We start from the raw sequence: 25,848 nt of genomic DNA, 5'->3' as shown, positions 1-25,848 counted from the left end.
TTTACTTACAAATATACAAGTCAAAGTTATATTGATTTCTTAAAATCAATATAAGTAAAATATTCTAAAAAGACTATAAAAACATATCAATTGATACAAAGTTAATAAAAATAAAGAACATATAACTTATTAAACATATAACTTATTAACATAATCATATAAAAATAAAATGTTATTTTTTATGTTAGTATTATTACCATAATAATTTAAATAACAAGCTTTCAATAGTTATTATAATTGATTATAGAAAGAAGTATATCACTCCTGAATTATCTCCAACTCATTAAAAGAAACTTAATTCCCAATAAATATAGATTTATATATATATATATATATATATATATTCATAAATAAATATAAAAATGACAACAAATTAGGGGATATCATGATGTGTGATTATTTATATATATATATATATATATAAGTATGTAAACTAATTAATCTCAACATTTAGTATGATTATTTATTAAAAATAGGAATATTGATAACCGAATATGAATATATGTTCTAATTTTATATTCATCTATGTGTTATTAAAAAGAAATGAGACAATAACCCTTATCATTATAAATAAACTTAGTACCCAAAAAAATCATAATATATTTAAAATGAATGATTATTATATTATGCAAAATTGTTATCGTTTCTCGATAAATCATAAATATAAATTTGGGGTTTTAAATGCCCAAAAATATATATTTCCATAAATTGTAACATTTTGTAAATATTTTCTTTACCACGTTCACATAGTTCACGGGTGAAATGTATTCTTACATGAATACGTTGATTTTAGAATTTCATTAATTTTTTCATAATTGTTTTTTTGGTAATAATCGGTCATTTATAGAAAATATTAACAAACTGACTAACTCAAAAGATTTAAATAGCCTAATAAAAAAAAAGAAAATCATTAAATTAGATTATCTTCAGAAAATTTAGTGTAGAATCCGGTTGTTACTAACATATAATAAAATTAAATAATTAAACTACCGAGTAATTTACTATACATTTTTTAACATACAAAATTGTTATGTCAAAATAATACATGTTGCAATAAATAGTAACATTTTATCAATATTTTGTCTACCATAAATATCTTACACTTTCAAACATTTCACGTATGAAACATATTTTTACACAATAAAATGCAGAGTTGAATAACTAAATAAAAAAGCTTTAGTTACACATTTGGTTTGACATAAACAGATAATGGTTGTATGAATAATATTTTTACTTATAATAGTTTTATTTAAATTGATTTATCCCGCACATAGTGCAGGTTGTTACCTAGTATCTTTGTTACTTGGAAAGACTTTAAAGTGTTTGTGTGAAATATTAATTAAACAAAGATTGTCAAACGCTACACACTTGTTTCCTAGAGATATCTCTAAATAGAAAAAATGTAATCTCCATAGTAAGATTAATTCCTTAATTAACCATTTATAAGAAGTTGAGAGAGAAGTATTATTAAATTTGTTATTAATGACTAGATGGATAGTTTTAACAAGTACGCAATTCACCATTATATATTTTCACCTTTTTAGTAGAGATAAATGCTTAGAAAAGGGTCCGAATGGTAATCGCGGATTTAGTAGTGCGGGACAAAGGGTCCGAATGGTGACCGCGGTTTTGGTTGTGCAGGGAAAGCGGTTTTAGAGTGCGGTACGTATCAACTACGGTACATGCGGTTTGCGGGACAAGTGCGGTTTATACAAAATAAGCGGTACAAAATGATATTTGATTGGTGAAAAAACTATTTGCGGTTTAGGATTTATTGTGTGATTGGTAAAAAAGGAAAAGCGGTGCGGATTACATATATTATAAATAAATTTATTAATAATTAGTATGTTTGTATATTATTGTATGTTATGAATTAATAATAAAAATAATTGTATTTATAAACCTTAAATACTATAGTTGATCAAAAAGTAAAAAAAAAAACATTTTTGACATATTGATAAAAAGCTCAACCAAAAAAGATACAATTAAAAAAAAAATTATCGAGTACTTTGATTTTCCCATATCATATTTGCAATATTGTCTCTTATGTGCGTCATAGCTTCTACATCTGCTATATTTGTTGCATCCATGTCACTTGTATCATGCTCAAAATTTCGGTTGTTATTTGTCTCAGTCATTACATCTGCGAAATCTGCATCCGAGAAATTTGAAATCCTGATGAAATTATGTAGTCCCACTGTAGCCATTACCACTCTTTTCTGAATTTGAACATTATAACTTGGAAAATCAGAAGTATCCTCCACTTCTTCTTACAAACTCCAAACGTTCTTTCAATAACAGAACGTAAAGATGCATGACATTGGTTGAACAATTCATGTTTATTCCTTAGAAGATGACCAGAATGAAACTAGGACATATGATATATTTAATTATATATTCTTGATATAAAATTTATCAAGTACATAACTTATTCTAATCTATTTACAAATTGCATAACTTTTTCCAATCTATATACAATTTGATTAAGTACATAAGTTATAACTTTAATAAATATCTGAGTTATGTAAATTATTTTTGTTGGACAAATATTATAAAAATAATATCTAATTTTTAAATAAATAATATGATGTTCAATTCAAATTTCTTAATAACTAAATAAATACAATTTTAAAAATTTGTAATTTTGTAATAACAATAATAATTTAACTACAAAATATATTACCTTTAGGATAATGATAGTTGCTAATTGCTATCTTGTGAGGAGAAGAAAAAAAATAAAAAGAAATGGAGAGAGAGAGAGCGATGAGAGAGAGAATATTTGTGTGTGTAATTGTTTATTTTCTTTCTTTCTTTATATACACAATTTTTATTATTTTTAAATTATTCTCTATTATTTTCAAGGTGCGGATTTATTGGACCGCTGGGTTTTGCTTAGATTGCAAAATTGAAGTGCGTTATTATATCCCTAGTGCATTATTGTTGTATTGAAATCCGCAAATAGTTTACTTTTTAAAAAAACTAAAAACGCACATTAAAGGATATTAACTATGAATGGTAACTCATTAGCGTTTTTGTATTTTTTCTTTGAAATACGCACTCATCCACGTCGCCAATCAAGACCAAAGAATTTGCTAGTGCGGTACGGTTCAATTAAGGTACGTGCAGGATAAATATATTTGCGGGACAAGTGCGGTTTATGCAAAATAAGCGGTACAAAATAATGTTTGATTGGTGAAAAACTATTTGCAGTGCGGATTTCATATTATTTTATTAATAATTAGTATATTTATATATTTTAATTTATTTGGTATTAATAATTATATATATTTAACAAAAGGTATAATTGTAATATATTTTCATAGATTTTGTAAATAGATTTTTTATACAAAATATATCTAACATAAGTAAACATAACTGTATAAAACCTACTATCTCTAATAATTAAAATATAATATTATTTTAATATTATATAACAATGATATGAAAGGAAAAAAAGTAGAAAAGAGATACTAATACTAGATAAAACTTATATATCTATCATAGAAGTATATATTAATGGAATAAAATTAATAGATATATAGTATTTTAACAGTAACCAAAATTAAAAATTAAAAGTATATATAACCAACTGTGTAATTTGTCCGACCACGAGATAAAACCTGTTTTGGCTTCTAAAAGCGGTCCATAGCTTATTTGTCTTCCCAAAACCGCACTCATCACTATTGTTTTTCTATTTTGCAAAACCACAAGTTTATAATAAAAATGCTAAATGTTAAATGAAGTGCGTTTTTCAAAATATGTTTAACAATTCCGCAAATAATCATATTAAGCAATTATATTCATCATATCACCTTTTTCAATAGAGATGCATGCATGCATACTAAGAAGAGGGTTAACATCCCAACACATTACATTACGCGGAAACCCCTACATGGCCACATATTGCTTAAATTTACATTTGTTGACCAAATTAAGCTTATATTAACAAAATGATAACACATATATGCTTGACAACCGAGCTGAGTAGATCTCCAAATTAAACATAAGATTTTATAAAAGATATATATATATTGCTTGACAACTGAGCTGAGTACTTTTTATAACACTCCCAAACCAAATAGTATGTTTTGGGGGTGAGTGTCGATCGACATCAGCAAATTTCGGTTCGACCATGTTGAATTAAGTTGTTTATTTGGATCGGTTTGGTTTAAGTGGAATCTCCAAACCAACCAAGTATTTAGGCAAAAAATCGACCTAAATCATGGGTTGAGTGTTGTTCACCATTTTCAGAGAGAAACAGAGGGAAAAAGAGAGCGCTTGAGAGTTTTGAGGTTATTAGGGAGATTCTTGGCTTGTGGGGTGAGATCTGTTCCTATGGAGTGAGGATCTATTGCTAGGAACAAAGGAAAGGCTTCCTAACGTGTGGATTCATCGTTGTTGGATCAAATCTTTCTGCAAAAGAGTGAGTGCATGACCATGGCTGATCTAAGTCTCAGATCTTTTTTATTTTGCTTTTTAATGTTGTTTGTGGTGTTTTTTTGCTTGTTTGGGTTGCTACTTGGTTCCTATAGATTCTTGTGGCCTTTGCTCGTGTTTTGGACAAATTGGAGATGGATAGTGTGACACCCCGGTTTCAGAGACTTGCGGATATGCTTAAAAGAATTGATTTGACCACTTATGTCACCAAAGTGCACTTAAATTTTCGGTCAAGGGTCCTGAGAGAACTCCAGAGTTAAGTATGCTTGAGCTGGAGTAGTCTCAGGATTGGTGACCTTCCAGGAAGTAATTGTCGGAACTGTGTGGGTGAGGACAAAACACAGGGTAAGATCATGTGGTGATTTGTAGGGATGATAAACTAGTATTTAAAACTTCTCAGACATAGAAAACCGACTGTCGGATATGGATGGGCTCACGGGTCTAGTGAGAGTACGTGAGGCTCAGTAAGGAAGGTGAATCCATGGACAGGGATTGAACATGGGGCCCACTAAAAGGTGGTGGTCGGGGCATTACAAGTGGTATCAGAGCCGAACCCAGACAAGTGTGGAGTCGAGTGGGCTCACACCATCGGGGGTGACGGTCTTGGTTGGCAACGAGGATGTTGCGATATTTTAATGGAAGGTTTAAAAGAATTGATTTGACCACCTATGTCACCAAAGTTCACTTATCTTTTCGGTCAAGGGTCCTGAGAGAACTCAACAGTTAAGCGTGCTTATGCTGGAGTAGTCTCAGGATGGGTGTCCTTCCGGGAAGTGACTGTCGGAACTGTGCGAGTGAGGACAAAACACCAGAAAAGATCATGTGGGTAGGGACGGTAAACAAATCTTTAAAATCTCATGAACGTAGCAAACCGATCATCGGATATCGATGGGCTCACGGGCCTAGTATTAATAAAAGGAAGGAGAAAAAGAAGGAATTTGAAGATGAGACTGTGAGAGGGGAAAATTGCATATGGTAATCTATTATGAAGTGACTTTGTGTACAAAAAAAATGTACACAAAAAAAACCCACATAAAAACTGTAGAATTAATTAATAAAATTTACAAACTCTCTGAATAATTATAAGAGTTTTGTTAATGAATTTAAATGAACTAATTAGAGGATTAATCCATTAAAATGACAACAAAAATAGCAAAAAATAGGGTTTATTGCGACAAAACGACTTCGTTTAAATTACATATTAGAAAATATTGTACTATAATATCTCTATAACAAGCCCAATATACTTCCAAGAAGCAAGGCCGGCTAACGGCATAGGGCCGTAAGTACGACTGATAGCTTGGAGCCCATTTGAGAGTCAAACATAATAAGTTTATAATTGTACAAAACAGTTAGTAAAAAAAGGGTCCCAAATAAAATTTTAAGCACAAAAAAAAATTAATTATATAAGAAATAAATGGTTTACATGTCTTTATTAAAGGTCCTAAATTTTTAATTTCTCAAGACCCCTGGTAAAATTGAGTCACCCTCAATTTCTCAAGACAATGTAAAAGATATCTATTTACTTAGGCAAAATCATATTCTCCATGTGCATTGTTTGTAGAGTAGTCTAGGGATGGAACTTTCTGAGTATAAATTCATTAAAAAAAAAATTAAAATGTAGTTATCAAATGAAAAATATTTTACATAAGAAATTGAAAATGATTCACAATAATGATAAATTAGTATAAATTTCGAACGTTTTTTTGGTTTTTCAACTTATTCATTTCATATGGCTAAAAAAATTGGATGAATGCTCATTCAACCTTTTGAACATATTAATTTATATCATCATTTTCACTTTTACTTTCTACTTGCAAAAAGAGGATATATATAGAAACCAAGTTGAACAGAAGCCGAATCACATTAAATTAAACTAAAACCAAACAAATTTAGAGAAAACAACCAAAATTAACTTGAACTTGTACAATACGATCTTTCATACCTAAATTTCAATATAACACACTTTATCAAAAACCGGAAAAAAACAACAAATAAACAAAACCGGAGTCCAAAAAAAAAATCAACTCGATTGGAAGTGCATATGAAAGAGCTTTTTTAATTTTATCATCCAATCAGCATTTATTAAAAGAGCATATATAAAAGATCATTTAGAAATTGCAATGCTCTCATATGCTCTCATTTGAAGCATTTGTCAAAAATTTGCCTCTAAAATATTAATATATATTAAAATAGTTTTATATAATTAATTTCTTTTGTAAAAAGTGTCAAAAAATTATGATTTCATAAAATATTAAATTATTTTTATAAGATAATATGTATTAGTAACTTATTAATGTTATTATTTAAATAATATAATAATTTAATCAATACATTAAAAATATTAAAATTAAAATATAAATGTAGATATAACGTTTATAATATATATTATTATTTTATTTTAGTTTGGTGATTTATATTATATTAATTTAAAAAAAAATATTGATTTTTTTTGTCAACAGCTTAAATAGATTAGTTCAAAAGAGCCAATTAAAACTATTGAAATTAAAAATGTAAATATAAATATACTGTTTTATAAAATATAATATATATTTTAATTAATGGGTTATATTATATATATATAGATTTTTAAAAATTATTAAATTACAAATATATATATATAAATTAATAATGTTTATTAAATGTATTAAAAATATTATATATTATACAGCAGTGAGTGATTGTTATTTTTTTAACTAAACACATCTAAATTATATATATAGTTAATAAAATATATTAAATATAAATTTAATATCTTATCACTCCATTGTTCCACTAATCAACTAAATGTGTTATTTTAATTAGAGCATACAGCTAATGTAGCTCAATGCTTATCCTACATAATGCTAATGCTAATGCTAATGTTCTACTATCTATTGTTCGATTTAGGCCTGCCATAAATACCCCACCCAAATATACCGACCTGTACTAAACAGAAATTTTCGGTTTCGGGTTGGATTTGGTTAGGAGAGTCAAACCGATCAGAAGTTTTGTAAAATTGATCGGTTACCCGAAACGAGTACCCGGGTAACCGAGATCTTCATCTTCCTCCTCTTCTTTCGCCGGATCTGGGGAGACTCTGTGTTTGTATAATTGTATGGCCGTCGTCAATGTTTTTAGCTGATTTTAGTGTTTGTCAAAGGGTTGAAGATTACTTTTAAAAGTTTAAAACACACTGTTTTGTTTCATTAAAAGCATAACGTTTTATTTTTTTTCTTAATTCTTTTACTGGGCCTGGCCCAAACCTCTTCTTCGGCAGCCATTTATTAGAAGAAACAAAGAGTTTCGGTTCATTCCGAGAAAAAAAATCAAAAACTGAATTAACCGAAACCCGACCCGATCCGAACCAAAATTTACTTCGGTTATATTCGGAACAATTATCAAATACCCGATTACCCGAAATAACCGACCCGAACCGACATTAAAACTCGAACTCGCCGGCCTCCATTCAAGCCGTTTAGGAGCCAAAATCTCTTTAACGCAATAAAAGCGTTGCCACGTAGTCTCTCCCACTCAATCGAGATGCAATTAACTTTTGTAACGGCTACAAAACTCTCTCACTTCTCTCCCTTTTTGAATTCTCTCCATCTCCATCTCCTTTACAAATTCCTCTTTCTTCTTCCTCCCTATTCAAAAACCCTAGACACCTTCTGCTCTCTTCTTGATTCAATTCTTGTTTTTTTTTTCGAAATTAACCATGCGGAGCGGCGAGAGGATCGATTCAGACGAAGCAGAGACGAGGGCGAGAACGGGAACGAATCATCTCTCGAAAGAAGTCGATGACTTTATCAAAGACACAATAGATCACTCCATGGGTCTTCCGATCTCCATGGAAGCTCTTCATAAGAAGCTTTCTACAACTGAAGAAACCCATCGCCGTCTTCGCGAGCAGTACCTTTCTCTTGTTTCAAGATTAAAGGAGAAAGATCATGTCATCGATCGCGTTAGGGTTAGTAATAGTAATTTCGTTTCTGGGTTTTTCATAGATTTGATTTTTTTTTAAGATTTGATTGATTGATTAGATCTGAATCTTGTGTTTTTTTTTTTTTTGGGGGTCCAATTCAATAGTCTGAAGCGAGTATGAATGCGCAAGCGTTGAAGAAGTTTGTTGATGAGAATCAGAAATTGGCAAGTGAGTGTGGGAATTTGTTGAGTCAGTGTAAGAGATTGGAGAAGGAGTGTTTGCTTTACCATAAAGATCGTGATGCCTTGATGGAGTTTGGGAATGAGTCTGATGAGAGGGCTAGAGAAGCAGAAGCTAGGGTTCGTGAATTGGAGGAGGAGATTGGAAGATTGTCTGAGGAAATGCAGATTTGTAAGCGTCGAATCGGAGATGGTGAAGTAAGATAACCCTAAATTCTCCTCTAAATTGCAATGCCCTTTAGTAAATTAGTAGCCTTTTTGCACTTTGGGGGGATCTATCATTTTAGTTTTCTCTGATAAGTTGACACTGCAGTTTCTCTAAGTGTAGATGAAGTTTGTTGCCTGTTAGTCTATCCATATTATGATGCTTCGCATAAAGTCTTCGAATTTGTAGATATTGTTGTCACTTTGGGATTCAATCATTTGGTTTTCCCTGTTAAGTTGACAATGCTATTTCTCTAAGTGGTCATGAAGCTTGTACTCTCATTGATTCATAAGTCCATCTATGTTATGTTGCTTTGCAGAAAGTTTTTAAAATTGTAGATATGATCTGATTGATGCACTTGAAAGAGACACTATGCTAGTCCATGTCAAGTTTCTTGCTTTGATTTGATATACAGTATATAATTTGTTCGTCCATATTGTGTTTCACCCTATCGTTCTTTGGATGCTTCTCCTTTGGATATCAAATGGGTTTCTCATATGTCCACTGTTACTTGTCGTTTTAATAGCTTCAGGTGGATAAAGGCAGTTGATAAGTCGTTTTTGATGTTTGAGAGATTGCTTGTTACTTCCAAGATTTATATTTCTGGATCCTTCATCCTTGAGGTGTCAACATTAGTCAGAGGATGTATCTATTAGTTGCTACTTGTCTAATGTTGGATTATTAGTCTCAGCATTGTCGGAAGATGTATCTATTAGTTGCTACTTTTCATCATTTCAGCTGGAAATATAGTTTCTTTGTGTTCTGACAGAAGTCTGTATTTTCATTTCTCTCAAAAGGTTGACAGCTGCACTACACCGTCAGAAGAAGACTTGCTTGATTCGGTTTTGGGATCACTCATAAGCAAAGACGAAACTATGATGGGGCGTCTCTTCTTGGAGGCAAATGTCCACGACCAATCGTGCCAAACTTTGTTGAGCAAGTGGGATCACTTAAAGCCTTCAACGCAAAAGGTTCTTGCTTTAGTTTCAAGGGCAAAGAAATTTGAAAAGGAAAAAGAATGCATCATCCTAAATCTCGCAAAAGCCGAGCAAGAGGTAACTATAACAAACGATAACACTCTCTTGTTCTTGTTCTGAAATCATTCCACTTAACCCACAAATTTTTAACAGGTGGAACTTGTGAGCACGCTAAACCGAAAGCTGGATAAAGAAAATCGCAAGTTGTTAAGGCAACAAAGCCCTCTTTGTTCCGCAGAGATGAACCGAAACAGCGCATCTGCAAAGGTAAGAGCAACACAAAAGAAAGAAGTAAGCAGCTATATGGACTCTCATTGATTCTAACTTAAAAAAAGAGTTTCTTATGATTACAGTCAAACAAGAGAAAGAGTCCGAAGATGATGACCAGCCCTGTGGAAAAGAAGCTTGAGTTTAGCAGTCCAGAAGTCAGCAGAAAGCCTCTATCACCTGTGTGGAATAATTCAAACAAGTGCTAGATATTGACTATGAATCAAAACATTCTCTGTATTATTCACATCTGTGAAAAACCAGATTCGGATTATATTGTCACTAACAAAAACATATATTGCTATAAAAATTTGACCACAAAATCATGTTTCCTACTGCTATAAGCTTCTACATAGTGTGAAATTGACTAGACGGTGTCGTATTGACTTTTATGAAACGACGTCGTTACTTGTTTCTTGCACAAAATCTAAAATGTAATTGCGTAGCTTTTTCGATTTCTTATCCAAAACTCTCTCACTCACTCAGCCATGGCTCTTCTTCGTCTTCCTTGCGTTTCCCTCCAAATTCTAGGTCACAAATCAAACCAGAAGAACCCTAATTCCAAAGTTTCTCTTAGCAATTACTCTCTCGCTTGGTCTTCTTCTTCTTCTTCTTCTTCTTCGCTATGTCGCTCCTCAGTTCAAGCAAAATCGAGAAACCTTACTTCGTATTTCTCCGCTACTACTCAAGACCCAATCCTCGAATCATCATCATCTTCTTCTCCAGCTGATAATATCTCCGCCGCTACTGAGGAAATCGTAGACGAGATTTCGAAGACTAGATTGATTGCTCAGAACGTTCCATGGGCAGCTACACCTGAAGATATAAGGTCGTTGTTCGAGAAGTACGGCAGTGTCGTCGACATTGAGGTGTTTTTGATTATTTCTTCTTTTGTAAAACCTTGAATGAAATTGAATCTTTCGTTGTTTTGGTTAACGAATGGGTGTATTTGTTTATGTAGATGTCTATGCATAAGAAGGAAAGGAATAGAGGTTTGGTTTTCATTGAAATGGGTTCCCCTGAAGAAGCTGCTACAGCTCTCCAATCTCTCGAATCCTTTGTAAGAACTTCGCTCATTCAGATTTGGTTATGTTTTGTTTGTCTCATTTATTCTGAATGTATGATTAGTACAAGTTGTACATTGTTGCTTATTAAAAGGCTATTTCATGTTGCGGTTATCTCAGTTGTTTGATTGGTTTTTGTGTGTAAGTATGTCCCAACCGCTTCCTCCATCTCTAAATTGGCTCAGAGATGAGATTTTTTTTCTCTCATTTTGCTGTCTTTGTCTCTCATTTTATCTGACTTTTATAATTAGTAGAAGTTGTAAAATGTTGTTATTAGGCAGGCTCTTTTATGTTGCATTTATCCCAATTTGTTTGATTTTGTGTGTAAGAACATTGCAGTAGCTTCCTCCATCTCTACATATTTCTCTCATTTTGTGGTGTTTGTCTCATTGTATTAGTAGAAGTTTTATATTGTGGTTATTAGGCTCTTTCATGTTGCACTTATCCCAATTTGATTGATATTTGTGTGTAAGGACATCGCAATTGCTTCCTCCGTCTCTATAAATTGGCAAAGAATCATTGAGATATTTCTCTCAATGTCTTGTGTTTTGTCTCATTTGATCTGACTTTACATTCACAGAAGTTGTACATTGTGTTATCAGACTCTTCCAGGCTGCAGTATCCCGTGAAATTGATAGATTTAGTGGTCTCTTGCTCCCTGCTCTCATTTGGTTGTGTTAGTCTCATCTTTTTTTACGTTATATATTAAAAGAAGTTATTGTACTTTTAGGCTCTGATTTTGTGTGTTGTTTCTTTGGTTCTTGCTCTTTCTTTGATCTTCATTTTTCATTGAAATGTCTTTTGTTTAGGAGTACGAGGGTCGTCGTTTAAAGGTAGACTATGCAAAGGCCAAAAAGAAGAAGACATATACGCCGCGTGAGAAGCCTTCGGCAGTGCCTACATTCAATTTGTTTGTTGCAAACTTGGCATTTGAAGCAAGGGCTAAGCATCTTAAGGAGTTCTTTGATGCAGACACTGGCAACGTTGTCTCCACTGAAGTTATATTCCATGAAAATCCAAGGAGGTCGAGTGGTTATGGGTTTGTCTCTTTCAAAACCAAGAAACAGGCCGAGGCAGCGATTATTGAGTTTCAAGGAAAGGTAATCCAAGCTATTCTAACATGATAATAATAATAATCTAAGAATCATAATTTAATAGCATTCTAGACTTATCAGTTACGTCAGTTCTGGAGCAAACTTGAAGCTCAATATTACTGTCTGATATAGTTAAATGGAGTTCAAAGTACAAGACAGTATATGTGTATGGGTTTATTTTTGGTGTGTTGCTGATACCATTTGAGCTTAAGGGACCCTAAACCAAATTTTTTAGGTTGAGACTCTTTATGTATCAACGAGACAAATATAGAAATGGGTTTCTTTGAGCCGTTATTGTAGGCAGATACTTTAAGAGAATATGGAACTTAGTCCCAAATACTGTAGAACAGAAGAGTTATGGCATGTTGCTTGTAAACAGCTTTCGAATGAGTTTATTGGCACATGGTTGATTTAGTTGGTAAAATTGAATGTCTGTGATATTGACATACGCAGGACTTTATGGGAAGACCAATCCGATTAGCACGTAGCAAACAGTTTGTTAAGTTGCAAGCAAAAGAAGGGTTGCAGCCACCAGAAGAGGAAGAGGAGGAACCATCATCTCAGTCCGAGACAGTGACCGCGGAGGACGAAACTCCAGCTGCAGAGAACTGAGGAGGTAGTAAAAGCTTCAATTGCTTTCATATCCTGTCTCTGTTATATCATCATCATCAACAACTCTTAGCTCTGAATTGATCGGTCAGGTAATATATACATAGTCTGTGTTGCAGGATTGTTGCTGGAAGGTATTGGTATTGAAGAAGAAGCTTTTCGAGCTTTTAGGTTTTCTTCTTCTTAGTTTTTGACCAGCAAGCTGAGTGGGTTACATACGAGTACCAAACCTTTAGTAACTGGTGGAGAAGTACGAAGTACAAAACCGATTTTGTTAGAACTGAAAACTAGTAGAGACCGAGTATACCAAAACGTCAGTTTCAGACCAGATCAAAATCTTAAGAAACAAACCCCATTTGGTTCTGAGAAACTTGCTTAGTCAAGTCAAACATAATGCTTTATTTTGTTGGTCATCTAGTATATGATTGCTTTTTCGCGTTTGTTATATGCTTAGTGTGTAATGTGTATTCTTCTTTTTATATATGAAACCTTAAATCTTAAGAATCTTATAAAAGGTACTAATAGTAATTTGCAAACTCAAATGCTAAAACAAATATAAAAATTTGTACTACTAGAGTACTAGTTCTAAAAAGCTTCTTGTACTATCTATTTCTTTCATTCTTTTTAAAATTATGTGGGTATGTTCTAAAGTTTATCAATTGTTAAGAAAAGAATAAAAAAGACATTGGTATATGAAAAAGGACAAATTGTTGTAACTTTTCATTTTGGTTTGAGTTGGAAATTTTGAGGAGGTAATGAATCATCAAATGCGAATCGAATTCCACAGCTATGGAATGCAAGCAAATGCTCTCCAGCCTCTTTTTTCCTTTTAAAAGGAATAATTTCATCAACTTTCCTTTTTTTTTTTTTTTTTTTCCTCCTTTTGAGCAAAAAAAAACTCTAAAAAGAAGTAAGTTTTTGTTTTCTTTTCCTATTTCTGTTAACTAAAAAACAATGGAATCTTCCGTCTACCTTTCATAGCAAACGCATTTAGTTCAACTCTTTTTCATATTTTTAAGTTAACTTATAATACGAGTGAAATCTTTCGTTACGACACCTTTAACCTAAAATGGTGATATAGTATACGTAGAAGCCCCCACATGGCTGAGCCAATTAAGAAGAATCCTGAAGAAAAAGCTTTACCTTTTATATTTTATATGTATGTATTCTTACAGCTGTTTCCACGTGACAACACCTACTCTTTACCTTTCAGACCAAACCCAATGACTTTTTTAATCCAATATTTCAATTTTAAACGCAATTACTCTCGTTAAGATTACAGACTTTTCAATCATGTAATTTCAAAAGTTATCCAATCTCATTTCTATCATTAAACGTAATAAAGGTGTTAAAAAAAAAAAAGGAAGAGACCAAACAGCTGTTCTTTTGCCACTACCAATAAAACGACAAATTCACCGTTCTTGGACACGTCGACACGTGTCTTTTACACACGCACACGTTGCTGACCTCATCCGTCATCATCACTAATCACCTTCTGTTTTTATATTTAGTAGTGTTCATCATCACTAATCACTTTTTTAAGTCATAACCAATTTCTAATTCTCAAAAGGCATCACTAAATAACTAATTCAAATCCAAACGCAATAACAATCAAACTTGCTTAAGACTCTTCTTAATATACGTACGTATCATAATTAGTGGTGATATTAACAAATGATATATACAAAAGTATATAACACGAAGTGTTTAACTGGAGATATATAATAGTAAGACACAAATGATAATAATATTTTAAAACGACTAATGAAAAACACAAATCGAGTATCTAATATCGTCCAACGGTAAACTCAATTCTTAATACATAAACCAAAAACTAAACACGAACAAAAAAAATCATTAATTGAAAGAAAATAAAAACTATCTCAGGTTTTCTAAAATAAACAAATTACACCACCAAAGAAGCGACGAATACAACAAATCCGACTAAAGAACCGGCGGACACAGCAACGGCGGCGGCGTTGTTGTTATCGACGGGAGTGGATCCGGCTGGACCAGCGTTTGGAGCTCCATCAGGAGTGAGAGATGTAAGAGGAGCGGGTGGTGAAGCAGAGGTGGCGAGTGGTGAACCAGCCGGAGGAGAAGTCGGAACTGCCGTGGGAGTGGCGGTTGGTGGAGGAGTTGTGGTGATTGGTGAAGGAGTTGGTGCTGATGTGGCGGTTCTTGGAGCTTGAGCAGGTGGTTGTGGAGTTGATGATGGAAGAGGAGATCTTGTTGGTGCTGGTCCTGGAGCTTGAGCTATAGCTGAAGAAGCTATGAGAGCGAGGATGAGCAAAACGACGATGGGTCTTGATGATGCCATGGCTTTGTAAGTTTGAGACAAGTTTTAGAGAAGCGAAGGATCTGTTTCGAGCAGAGAGAGAGGAGACGAAGAGGGGTTTATATAAAGAGAGCAGAGAAGTGATGGTTTCGTCGATATAACAAGAAGACGTGTAAACGATTATTGTTAATTTGTAAATAAGTCCTTAGAGTTTCTCTTGACTATAATTTGAGGCCGGTTTGTATTTTTTCTTATTACATGGATGAGATCCAAACAACGTTTTTGGACTTTTCGAAACGAAGACAAAGTCAAAATTAGTTTTATATTTAAAACATGTGTTTGGAATTTTTTGAATTTTGAGACGATACAAATGTAGTTAGCTAGAGGAAAGGAGACAAGAACTCTACAACTCTATTTAAATGATTGATCAAATGTAATAAAAAATAATAAAAATTGATCAAAGTGTCTATGATCCTTATGTGATAATATATTGAAGGATTAACTCTCTGTTTTGTTTTGACGATCGAATTAAAATTTTATGTGTAGTTTGTAGTTTGGCACACAAAAAAAATCACAATATTAGTAACTAAAATAGAATTGTTGATTTGTTGGTAATCTATTATTCTGTTCTTGATAAAGTTGTTCAACGAACAAATCTATTGAAGTGAACAAATCTATTGGAATATTAATAACCACCAAACCGACCAAACCTTTTGCTTACATGAGCCGTCCGATGGATTTGGCTAAGAGGTCTTCGACCACCGACCGAACCCAACAACACCCAACTACGCGTTGTTTCCAAAGACTGTCCTAGCCACGTGGATAAGATTTATTTGAAGGTTTCAACCTTTGAAGATTAAAGCAGTTTTTAATAACTACTGTGACCTAATTAAACTAATACTTTCAAGATTAATCAGTTTTTTTCACTTACCATTATGATTACCACGCGGCTGTGTTCCCCCATTAGCCTTTGTAGATTCTTTGCTTTTACTACTATTATTAAACTCTATGACTCTACGATCGAAGCACCTGTTTTCATCTATTCTTTTGGAATTTTGTTATCACATTTTTTTCGCCTTAACGTAACGTTTCATTGTTTCAATAATTGGGAACTTCAGATGCTCTTTGAGTTAGAAACAAAACGGTTTGGATTCTTCGAATATGGCAATATCAAATGTGGTAAGTAGGTGGTGACTCACCTTAAGTTGAAAGACAGAAATGACTTTTTAATACTCGTTCCTAGTATATAAAAGTCTTGTGAAGTGTAATTTTCGATCATGCAAAATGCATCTTCTCAAATACTTGAACTATATAAACTTGATTGTGAAATTGCTTGTCAAACCCACAATCATGAACTTTATGTGTTGCCTACTTGGTTTAGATTATCAATCTTTTATCTCTTTGCTGTCAAAAGTAAGGTATTTATTTAACTAAATTTAAATTAATAATAATACTATATATATATATATATATATATATATATATATATTTCATATCCAAAGACTAAATTCCATGATTATACTTTTTTCATTTGTTATCGGAAATTTCGTACATTTTATAATTTTACATGTAATCAAGTTTTACAAGACACTCATGGAGTCATGGATCTCTTCCTCATAAGTCCCATAACTCATATACCTTATTTTTCCTCTACCGCGCGTTATTATTGTGTTGAAGGCTTGAAGCTGCTCGTGTGAGTGCTTATCTTACTTGGACTGGAGAAGGATTGAAGAGAATGGGGCTACATTGTAGGTATCAGCCACGCCGGCCACACCTTCCTTTACAAAGTCATCCGGTGACTCGAGGTTCGTGTCAGCCTGTAGAAACATGACAATTGAGTCAATCATGGAATTAGAGAACCAAAGAAGAGGAAAGGAAGAAAGACTGACCACACGGAACCATTGTTTTCCCTGTCGTGGCTGTGGAATAAGAGCCTTGACAAAGTAATCATGGGCGTTGAATGCCACATAGATGTCACGGCCACCTACACTGTCATGGAGCCTGCAAGAAGAATCACTTATCAGTCTGAAATCCGATGGACTCGTTAAGCAGTATAACATACTAAGTAAGCTAGGAACTTTGGGACTTTTGTGTCTTACGTGAAAGCTAGGAACTTGCTCTCAGGGTTGTTCCAATTATCTTCATGCCATGTAATCTCGCTCTTTAGATAAACATTGCACATTCGTGATTAGCATTCAATTTCACGGAATACATAATAAATGTAAAAAAAAAAAAAAAAAAAAAAAGAGGAGGTTAGCTACTTTGCTGAGGAAATTTTCGTGCTTGAGAACATGGTGTGAATGTCGGAACTTGATCACCTCCGAGAAAAATCTGAAATGGTTCTGCTTCTTTGCATCCAGCTGGATATAGAGTGAATATATGATTAGTTGATTACAGTGTACGTGGGCGCTCCCATAATAAGCAGAGAAGAACAAACAGCAACATTTAAGACTTGCCTCCTTCCACTGGAAATTGTTGAGAGCGGTATCATGACCGTAGCTGTTGTTATTACCATACCGCGTATGTCCATATTCGTCTCCCATTAGCATCATTGGTGTTCCCTGATCATTGATCAAAATTGGTCTCACACGAATTTAGGATTCTCAACAGTATTAAAACAGGTGTCTGTTGGCAATACGTACCTGAGAAATTATCAAAGCTAAATGAAAGTTCTTCATTTGCCGAGTACGTAAAGATTTGATGTGAGCATCACCAGTTTCCCCTGTCAAGAGACAGATTATTAAAACTTGAATGCTGTTGATAAGATTGAGGACACAAACTCTTCTCTCTTATCTCTCTCGATCCTAGTTACAAACTCAAACCCTAATTGACAAGCATGGAGTTACAGTTCTCCAAACTCATCTTCTAAGAACAGAGCACGCAGGCTCTCTAACAAACTCACACAATTCTGATCACGCAGGATACTCTTCACAATCTTACACTATTCTTATTTATACTCTAAACTTCACACATGCTTCTCTTTACTCTTCACATGTGCCTCTCACATGCTCTCTTATCAATACTCCCCCCTTTCAAAACAGCTTGTCCTCAAGCTGTGATGTAACAATTGTAGACTGCAGTAGAGAATAGAATCGTTGATGCACTGGTAGAGCTGCTCCCGAGAAACGGATCCACTGCACTAACGTGACTTATGTAAGTTGCACTGCTGTCTTTAGAGATGTGTTGTGCTTGAACTTAAACCACCAGTCCTTGCAAAACTTTCTCTTCCCTAAATCTGGAAAACAGATATGCAGACCACCCAAGCAAAGCACACAAACAGCCTTCATCCTAGTATCTCCAAACTTTTGAATCTGTTCCAATGCCCTTTGAATGTTAAAATCATGCTCCATCTTCATGTAGATAAGTTGTTGGGATGATTGGCAGAGCTAACAACATAGATGCAGAAGTTGCAGGTTGAATTACTTTCCCAATCTGAGACCACCACACAACATTATCCTCATAGTAGAGTACAATCAATCCATGCTCTCTGTTCTGTCTCCTGCCATAGTAGAGCTGCTGAACACATATTGATCTTCCGCACCATAGCTTCACCGTGAAGTTGCAGGTCATCCATAGTTGCAAGCTAAACTTTTGCAGCTTTTTTCTTTCAAACACAACGATGAAAATCTCCAAAATCTGGCCTTTGAACCTAAATCTCCAAAATTTTGAGAAGTCCATAACAACAAATTGGAATCGCTGAAGCAACATTGACAAATAGCAACTATGTTTTCTACATTGGATCAGCCAACAAGCATGCTTAATATGTTCAAACTTGATTTTTCCTCTGTGATTGGACTGGTTCTGCTTCATTAATATCTTCTCTCCTCGTAAAGCCTTGTTATTATATTTGAATGTCCAGAACTTAGAACATTTTCTCTGCCGTTGCATTTGCAGCTCATGACTATCACACAAAGTACACTGCCTATGCAAGCCGTCTCTTGTCCCTTTTGCATCTGCAACTATATCTAGAAACAATAGTTGTTCTGGTGCTGAATTTTGTGCCTCCAAACTGTTCTTGAACTTGAACATCCATGACTTAGGAAACTTGCTCATCTTCTTATGTTGCAGTAAGTTGTACCCTCTAAGAAATTTCATATGTTGCAGTAAGTTATACCCTGTAAGAAACATTTGATCGAACACTTTGTAGCCATAAGGGTCCATCTCACTACCATACACAATCTGAAACTGAGCTGCAACATTTCCATCAAAGAACAAGCTCAAATCCGTGTTTTTTAACATCACATCAACATCTTGACTCTTTGGCGATTCTTCAGTAAAGATCCATGCTACTTCATTAAGAGCTTCAAAGATTGGATTCTCAACATGCTTTTCCCCAAGTTTTCTATTTGCCAAAACTGAAACCATTCCAGAATATCCTAACTGATGAACTCTACGCCTAGGTTCCAAGTCAGAGATCAATACCTGATGTTGCGGTTTGAATTGATTCTGGACCAACGATTCTTTGAGTGGGATCGCTTCTTCGCTGTGAATGGTAACTTTTTCTACAACAGACGTTGCTATTGATACACATTCATTGGAAACAAATGTTTCTTGAATCTCTTTCCTCTCCACTAAGATTTCATCAACTTGATTCAATGCTTCTTTGGATTTCTCCACTACGTCTTGCGATTGCGACGAAATCTTCCCCAAACACAAATCCACTTCTTTCTTCGATTCTTTCTTCTGCTCCAAGATTTCAATCTGTTTCTCTCCTCTAAGCTCCTGAATGAGTCTGATTCTTTCATCTCTGTCACCAAATCGCAACACCAAGGCTAACTCCATCATTCCCCAACTGTCAAAATATCCCCATACTCCTGTTCGCCGTTGAAACCACAAGAGAGCTTCACCTTCAAGAAGATTTTGCGCAAGATTCAGCTTCTCATCTCCCATGAAAGCCTCCTGAATAAAGAAATCCTCTATCCATGAAAGCCATGGTCGCAATTCACCGGAAACACCATCGAAGATGGGAAATCCCTCAAGACACATCGTGATTAAAATCTCCAAATTGCTTGAAAACCTAACTTTCTTCAGCGTTTGATTCGATCCGTGTTCACAAGCGCACCATTTGATAGGATTGAAGGTGTGATCTCTTCTCTCTTATCTCTTCTCAATCCCTAACACAAACGATGAACCCTAACTGATAAGACAGGAGTTACAGTGCTCCTCTCCTACCACCATGAACAGAGACGCAGCTCTGATCTAACTAACTCACACAATCTGATCACGCAGGATACTCTTCACAATCTTACACTATTCTTATTTATACTCTAAACTTCACACATGCTTCTCTTTACTCTTCACATGTGCCTCTCACATGCTCTCTTATCAGCTGTAATAAGAAATTATACATAGAAACCATCAATGCTGAATGTTGTGAAGTGAGGTTCTAATTGTACCTTCAAAACCACAGTTCCAGCTATGATTGTCATTACATCCATCATTTCCTCCTTCTCCATTGGCCTCATTGTGCTAAAATGCAGAAAAGATAAATAAAGCAGACTCATTCGGGTTTTAAAATCAATAGGTTGTAAATCAAAATTACCTTCAAAATCAAAATTACCTTCAAATTGTACGATACAAGATCGCGCAATGTGAATCCATCATGTGCAATGATGAAATTTACACCGTGGTAAGGCTTCCGCTGGTTTACCTATAGAAGAGAAGAGGGGAAGTGTCACGTTATCACGAAACCTATTCAAAATTTTATTCGTGTTAAACTGCATCTTAGCTTTACCTGAATAAAGTTCAGAATTCATACGAAACATAATAACTTGAATGAATCTTACCTGGTAAAGATCAGAAGATCCTGATATCCTAGTAGCAAAGCTTCCTTTCATGCCGCTGTCGCCCTATCAATATGGAAGATTAGAGTTTTTTCGCCAGAAGTCATGCCTTTCCAAGACCAGGTGACAAATATACTCTAATATCCTATACCTTGATAAATCTTCTAACATCATCCCGGTACATCCCATTCCACTCAGCCCACCTGACTTGGGAAAAATCCAGTAGCCATACCAGTTACACAAAGTTGACAACCCCAGAACTTTGGAAGGAACTACCACGTATAGTACTATTTAGTTATGAAGCTAAAACTATTACCTATCCCAATTTGGAAACTTCCCGACTAGATATAATCCTCCACAATCCCAAGGCTCTGCAATTATTTTACATCTTGACAGAACGGAATCCTTGGCAATTGCCTGTATCGATAAGAAATTTCAAAAAGAACAATGCATTAAAACCTATTAGCAACAATTTTCTATTGTAATTTCTGAAAATGCAAGGACAATGCATAAAACCTACCCTTATCAGTGGGGGAGCACTGAGTGGAGATCCATCTGTTGCTCGGCAAAGCACACTAGCAAGATCAAATCGGAAACCATCCACGTGATATTCAGTGACCCTGCAGTCAGGTAAAGAGAAGAAAGAAGAACCATGAATAATTTAACTATGTGAAGTAACCACAATATGTCAAGAAGATAGAAAAATCAACAAGCAACTCTTTCACATCAATGTCATGTTGTTCAGGATAAATTTCAAAATATTTGGTCCAATTAATTACAGTGGCTTTCATAGATAGTGTTCATACCAGTGCCTTAAGCTATCTAGTATTAGTTCCATAACAACAGGATGGTTACAGTTCAGTGTATTCCCTGGAACAGAAAACAAAAGAAACGTTGAGCACACATATTACAGCTAATTACTGTAAACCAAACTTTCATTTGAAGTATGGATTGTCAAAAGTAGAGCCTCGAATATAAGCTTCAAAATAAATTACCACATCCAGAAAAGTTAAGCAGTTGGTTGTCTGGATCAAGCATGTAATAAACCTGAAGAATAGATCTCACTGTTTAGAGTTCAAAGATAAGAAAATAAATAAACTGACATGAAAGTTAATCCTCTTTATGACTCACCTTGTTGTCTATGCCACGAAATGAAGTGGTATAAGGGTATTTGTCATCTGCTTCATTGGTATGATTATAAACTACGTCCAAAATGACCTGCAGAGATAAACTGTAAGAATACTTCTGAAGAATAATCAGTAACAATAAGTTCAAAAAGGAACAAACTTCATAGGCCAAAAAGTGACTAGAGGTCTCAATAAAAAGGGGGCAATATAATGGCATTGCTACCTCTATACCAGCAGAATGTAAGGCTTTGACCATTTCTTTAAACTCTTTCGAAGCTTTAATAGGATCTCCCTCGCCACTAGCATAACGACTCATTGGAGCAAAAAAGTTAACTGTCGAGTAACCCCATGTGTTAACCTAGTAAAAATCTCTTTCAGATGGGAGAAGGACTGAAATTTCCATTGATGAAGCTTAATTTATATTGAAATGAGAATAAATTTTATGGCGATCGTGGAAACAAGACCTGTAAGAAAAATTAGAATCACAAAGAAATGCTATTTGCTGATTCGTGATTACCATGTGTTCTCTAGGGTTAGGGCGCCTCTGAAGTTCCAGTTCATCGAACTCAAACACTGGCAATAACTCCACTGCATTTATACCTAGATCTTGAAGATGTGGGATCTTTAAAGAGAAGAAAAAAGAGTGAGCTATAAGAGAAGCTTTGTAAAACATAGAAGCAGGTGAAACATATCGTCAGTATCTATCATAAATAAGCCTTTTCACACTTTTCATGTTTTATAGGTAAATGAATCCTGATCATGGCTGATCAGCTAGCACGAATATTTACTAATTTTAGCATCTCAACATACTTTTGAGGTAATATACAGTTTACCTTCTCAACGAGACCAAGATAACTCCCCCCTATATCTGGATCCATCCCACTGGATTCATCAGCAGTAAAAGCACGAACATTCATTTCATAAATAACAAGATCCTTCTGCAGAACAGTAACACAATGATTACAAAGTTACAGGAAAATGGGAACACAGTAAGAAACCTGGGCAAAAACCATAAACTCTGTAGTAATACAAATTCCATAATCCAGTGAGAAAAATAGCTTATCAACAGGATTGTTTAACAAGTAGCTGAAGGAGAGAAATGACATTTCTACCTCAGGTATGTTAGGGATCTTGTAGTCATCTCCCCAGTTAAATGGCGAGCTTTCGAAGTCATAAGTTCCATAAAATTGAGCAAACTTTTGGCTACTATCTCCGAAAGAGCTACGGCCTTTAACAAGCTTAGCATAGGGATCCAAAAGCACAATACTAGGGTCAAACCGATGTCCTTGTTGCCATTCTCCAGGACCATCAATACGGTAACCATAAAGAACATTTCTGAGAGGCAAATCCTATCATAATAATGTAAAAATAAAATAAAATTCAAAACCATGAATAGTAGTGAGAAGACAAAAAGATAGCCCAAGAAATAAAAACTGTCTTAAAAAAGTTCCAAGGCGTATGATAAACTACCTCAACACAAATGTGCCAAGTATCCCCAGTCTTGTTCACACTGGGATCCAAAACCAACTCGATCATACCTTTATCATTCAAATCATCCTTATCACTGCCACCAAAGAACATCAACATCAGAGATTAAGTAAGCAAGACATAAACAAACTTCAAAATCTCCTTATACAGAGTAAAAAATGAAAACCTCTGAGGAAGTGAGAAGCAGAGTGTGACAGAAGTAGTATTCTGAGAAAACAAAGCAAAATTGATTCCCTTGTCGAGTTGAGACACACCAAGAGGAGATACCTCACCAGACGAAACTTTAAATGATTCTCTTCTAGTCTCCGTCATTGTAGATGATGCTTCTTCCTACACAGAAGGAAACAGCCATAATGAATCACTTAAAGAGTTTTACAAGGACTAAAACAACAAGAGACTTACCTCAACCACGCGTTCTTGTGCACGACGACAAGAGACCTTAAGTGTAGAACGATCCTTAACCTACCTAGGATGAAACAATGAAGATCATATAACTCGGCGTAACTTGTAAAACCTAAGGATTGATTACGAAGAAGAAGAAGAAGAAGAAGAAGAAGAAGACGTGCCTGACGGGAGAAAATTCGAAGTCCAGCCACTTTCCTACTCAATTTCAATCTACAAATACGAATCAGAACTCAAATCACATGATTTCAAAAGAAGGAGACGAAGAAGAGTAGTAATTAATTGACTAACTAACCCCATGGGAATGGTGAAGCTAGAGAATGCATTACGGAGCGACGGAAGTGAATTGCAAGTAAATAAATCAGATGAGGAAGAAGATGAAGTAAGCATCTCTTCTTTGCTTCAACGATCGGAGTTTAGGAGATTCTTATTAACTAGTATTTTGTAAGTAGTGACTGAGATTCTGGGGAGAAAGGGTTTTTGTGATTGTGATGGGACTTTGGGAGAAACAAGGAGAATCGTTCATTGGAAAAGTGATCGCCACGTGAACGGAAACGTGAGTCTTCTTTCTTGTGTTTAGCTTTCATTGTTTTCTGGGAAATTTTTCTCGATTTGTCATTTTTCTCGGAAAATATCTTCTTGTATGATAAGGGGGGGGGGGGGGGGGGGGGGGGGGGGGGAGTGTGGTTTGATCAGAATCACAACATTTGGTACAAGAGTTTGGGATTGGTTCCGAGATAGAACCGGTTTATCTCGGGTTCAATTGTTAGAGGAAAGACTCGGAATGGGTCAGAGGTTTCATGTCTCGCCATATAAGTGTGTATGGAACACTCTTGTGAATAACAAGAGATTCGTCGAAAAAAACTTTGCTTGCCGTCGCCACCCAGAATTCTTGTTAAAGAATAAAGACACATTCCCATATGTATTCCATAAGGTCGATATGAGCAACAACAACGATCCAACTATAAAAGTGACTGATCTACGCTTTAATTTACGTCGTCATCGTTATCATCTGTACGGGACATGCGATGGTTACTTCTTGTTGTACGCCTTTGATGAAATGGGCTTCGTTTACAACCCGTTGAGACTGTTAGTGATAATTGATTTCGATGGTATCCGCATGTTTAATATATACTTAGATATGTGTATGTGTATTAATGGGTGTATGTTAGATAGTTGCGTTGTTTCTATTACTAAACGAACGGGTACGACCGTAGCACTCTATATAATTGTGTGTAATGTTGTACGGCAAAATTGTCGAGAATAATTGAGAAGTTTTTCACTTTTTCATTCTCTGTATTTTCTCTACCATGCTCTGTATTTGAAGCAATGGCTTCTGGTGTAATACAAGAGCAGAACTTCAACAGAGACGACTGAGAGATATTAAGTGGATTGCCTCGGATGAGACTCCATGTAATTGGAGCTTTGGTTACGGTTGTACAAGACCTGAAAATAGTTTCAAGATTATTGGGATGTCGAGTACAAGAGTTTGATTATTGATACTGCGGTACTTAGACAGTCTGTACCTTGTAATTAGACGGAACCAAATCTTGAATCAATGTCATATGTTAAGTAAACCCCATTGTTTCAGCCTAGAAAATGAAAATTAGAAAGTTCCAATTTTGTGGAATGTGCGTCAGTTGTCTCTCAGGTTCTAATGAGTTAGTTAAGCTGGGGAAGTTTATGCAACGTTACTCTGCTTATTCGACTAGGTTGTTTACTATACCGGACACTTGAAACCTGGAGCTGTGGCTAAGATGGCCCACAACCCCTGGTTCCAAACTACAATATATCAGAGCATGGAAGCATAAAGGAACTTTGACATAAACATCAATCAACCACAATTCAAGAATAGAAGATGTTGCTTCGTAATTATAAATACAGAGCACGCATTGCTGGTCGAAAATGACGATAACGAGAGACCAAGAGACACATATTAATCTTATACCCAAATGGTATAGTTTCTAAATGCTG

The 25,848-nt window shown here is 34.8% G+C and overlaps 4 protein-coding genes across 6 annotated transcripts; 2 read left to right on the top strand and 2 right to left on the bottom strand.

Annotated features, from left to right (window-relative positions):
- Nucleotides 1-7,887: 7,887 nt before the first annotated feature.
- LOC104736932 (uncharacterized) lies at nucleotides 7,888-10,352 on the top strand. Its single transcript, XM_010457019.3, has 5 exons — nucleotides 7,888-8,386; nucleotides 8,506-8,778; nucleotides 9,583-9,840; nucleotides 9,916-10,029; nucleotides 10,116-10,352. The coding sequence occupies exons 1-5, from the start codon at nucleotides 8,135-8,137 to the stop codon at nucleotides 10,236-10,238; spliced, it is 1,020 nt and encodes a 339-aa protein (XP_010455321.1). The 5' UTR covers nucleotides 7,888-8,134; the 3' UTR covers nucleotides 10,239-10,352.
- Nucleotides 10,353-10,452: 100 nt separating this feature from the next.
- On the top strand, nucleotides 10,453-13,310 carry LOC104736931 (28 kDa ribonucleoprotein, chloroplastic). 2 transcript variants are annotated; one of them, XM_010457016.3, is made up of 5 exons: nucleotides 10,453-10,898; nucleotides 10,991-11,089; nucleotides 11,903-12,193; nucleotides 12,641-12,803; nucleotides 12,916-13,310. In XM_010457016.3, exons 1-4 carry the CDS (start codon nucleotides 10,518-10,520, stop codon nucleotides 12,797-12,799), a joined length of 930 nt encoding a protein of 309 aa, XP_010455318.1. In that variant the 5' UTR covers nucleotides 10,453-10,517; the 3' UTR covers nucleotides 12,800-12,803; nucleotides 12,916-13,310. The 2 variants fall into 2 exon arrangements, with proteins under 2 accessions (XP_010455318.1, XP_010455319.1); XM_010457017.3 differs by having other exon boundaries at nucleotides 10,460-10,898; nucleotides 12,904-13,310.
- A 1,211-nt stretch (nucleotides 13,311-14,521) lies between these two features.
- Nucleotides 14,522-15,366, bottom strand: LOC104736930 (uncharacterized). The gene has a single exon (XM_010457015.3). It carries the CDS (start codon nucleotides 15,114-15,116, stop codon nucleotides 14,703-14,705), a length of 414 nt encoding a protein of 137 aa, XP_010455317.1. The 5' UTR covers nucleotides 15,117-15,366; the 3' UTR covers nucleotides 14,522-14,702.
- A 1,216-nt stretch (nucleotides 15,367-16,582) lies between these two features.
- On the bottom strand, nucleotides 16,583-24,972 carry LOC104736929 (isoamylase 3, chloroplastic). Of its 2 annotated transcripts, none has more exons than XM_010457014.2 (24): nucleotides 24,170-24,972; nucleotides 24,039-24,087; nucleotides 23,875-23,934; nucleotides 23,639-23,802; nucleotides 23,455-23,548; nucleotides 23,097-23,333; nucleotides 22,818-22,922; nucleotides 22,502-22,606; nucleotides 22,208-22,342; nucleotides 21,989-22,075; nucleotides 21,853-21,904; nucleotides 21,664-21,727; nucleotides 21,378-21,477; nucleotides 21,174-21,274; nucleotides 21,009-21,060; nucleotides 20,861-20,923; nucleotides 20,635-20,724; nucleotides 20,471-20,543; nucleotides 17,717-17,796; nucleotides 17,531-17,635; nucleotides 17,336-17,434; nucleotides 17,174-17,235; nucleotides 16,964-17,075; nucleotides 16,583-16,891 (listed from the first exon to the last, which is right to left on the bottom strand). In XM_010457014.2, the coding sequence occupies exons 1-24, from the start codon at nucleotides 24,262-24,264 to the stop codon at nucleotides 16,781-16,783; spliced, it is 2,295 nt and encodes a 764-aa protein (XP_010455316.2). In that variant the 5' UTR covers nucleotides 24,265-24,972; the 3' UTR covers nucleotides 16,583-16,780. The 2 variants fall into 2 exon arrangements, with proteins under 2 accessions (XP_010455316.2, XP_087336203.1); XM_087480077.1 differs by having other exon boundaries at nucleotides 20,617-20,724; nucleotides 24,170-24,583.
- Nucleotides 24,973-25,848: the final 876 nt, after the last annotated feature.

The sequence above is a fragment of the Camelina sativa genome, chromosome 13, assembly GCF_030686135.1.
Source record: "Camelina sativa cultivar CO46 ecotype springtype chromosome 13, ASM3068613v1".
Taxonomy (NCBI): domain Eukaryota; kingdom Viridiplantae; phylum Streptophyta; class Magnoliopsida; order Brassicales; family Brassicaceae; genus Camelina; species Camelina sativa.
Note: the sequence above shows the minus strand (reverse complement) of the source record. Positions and strands in the feature narration are given on the sequence as shown.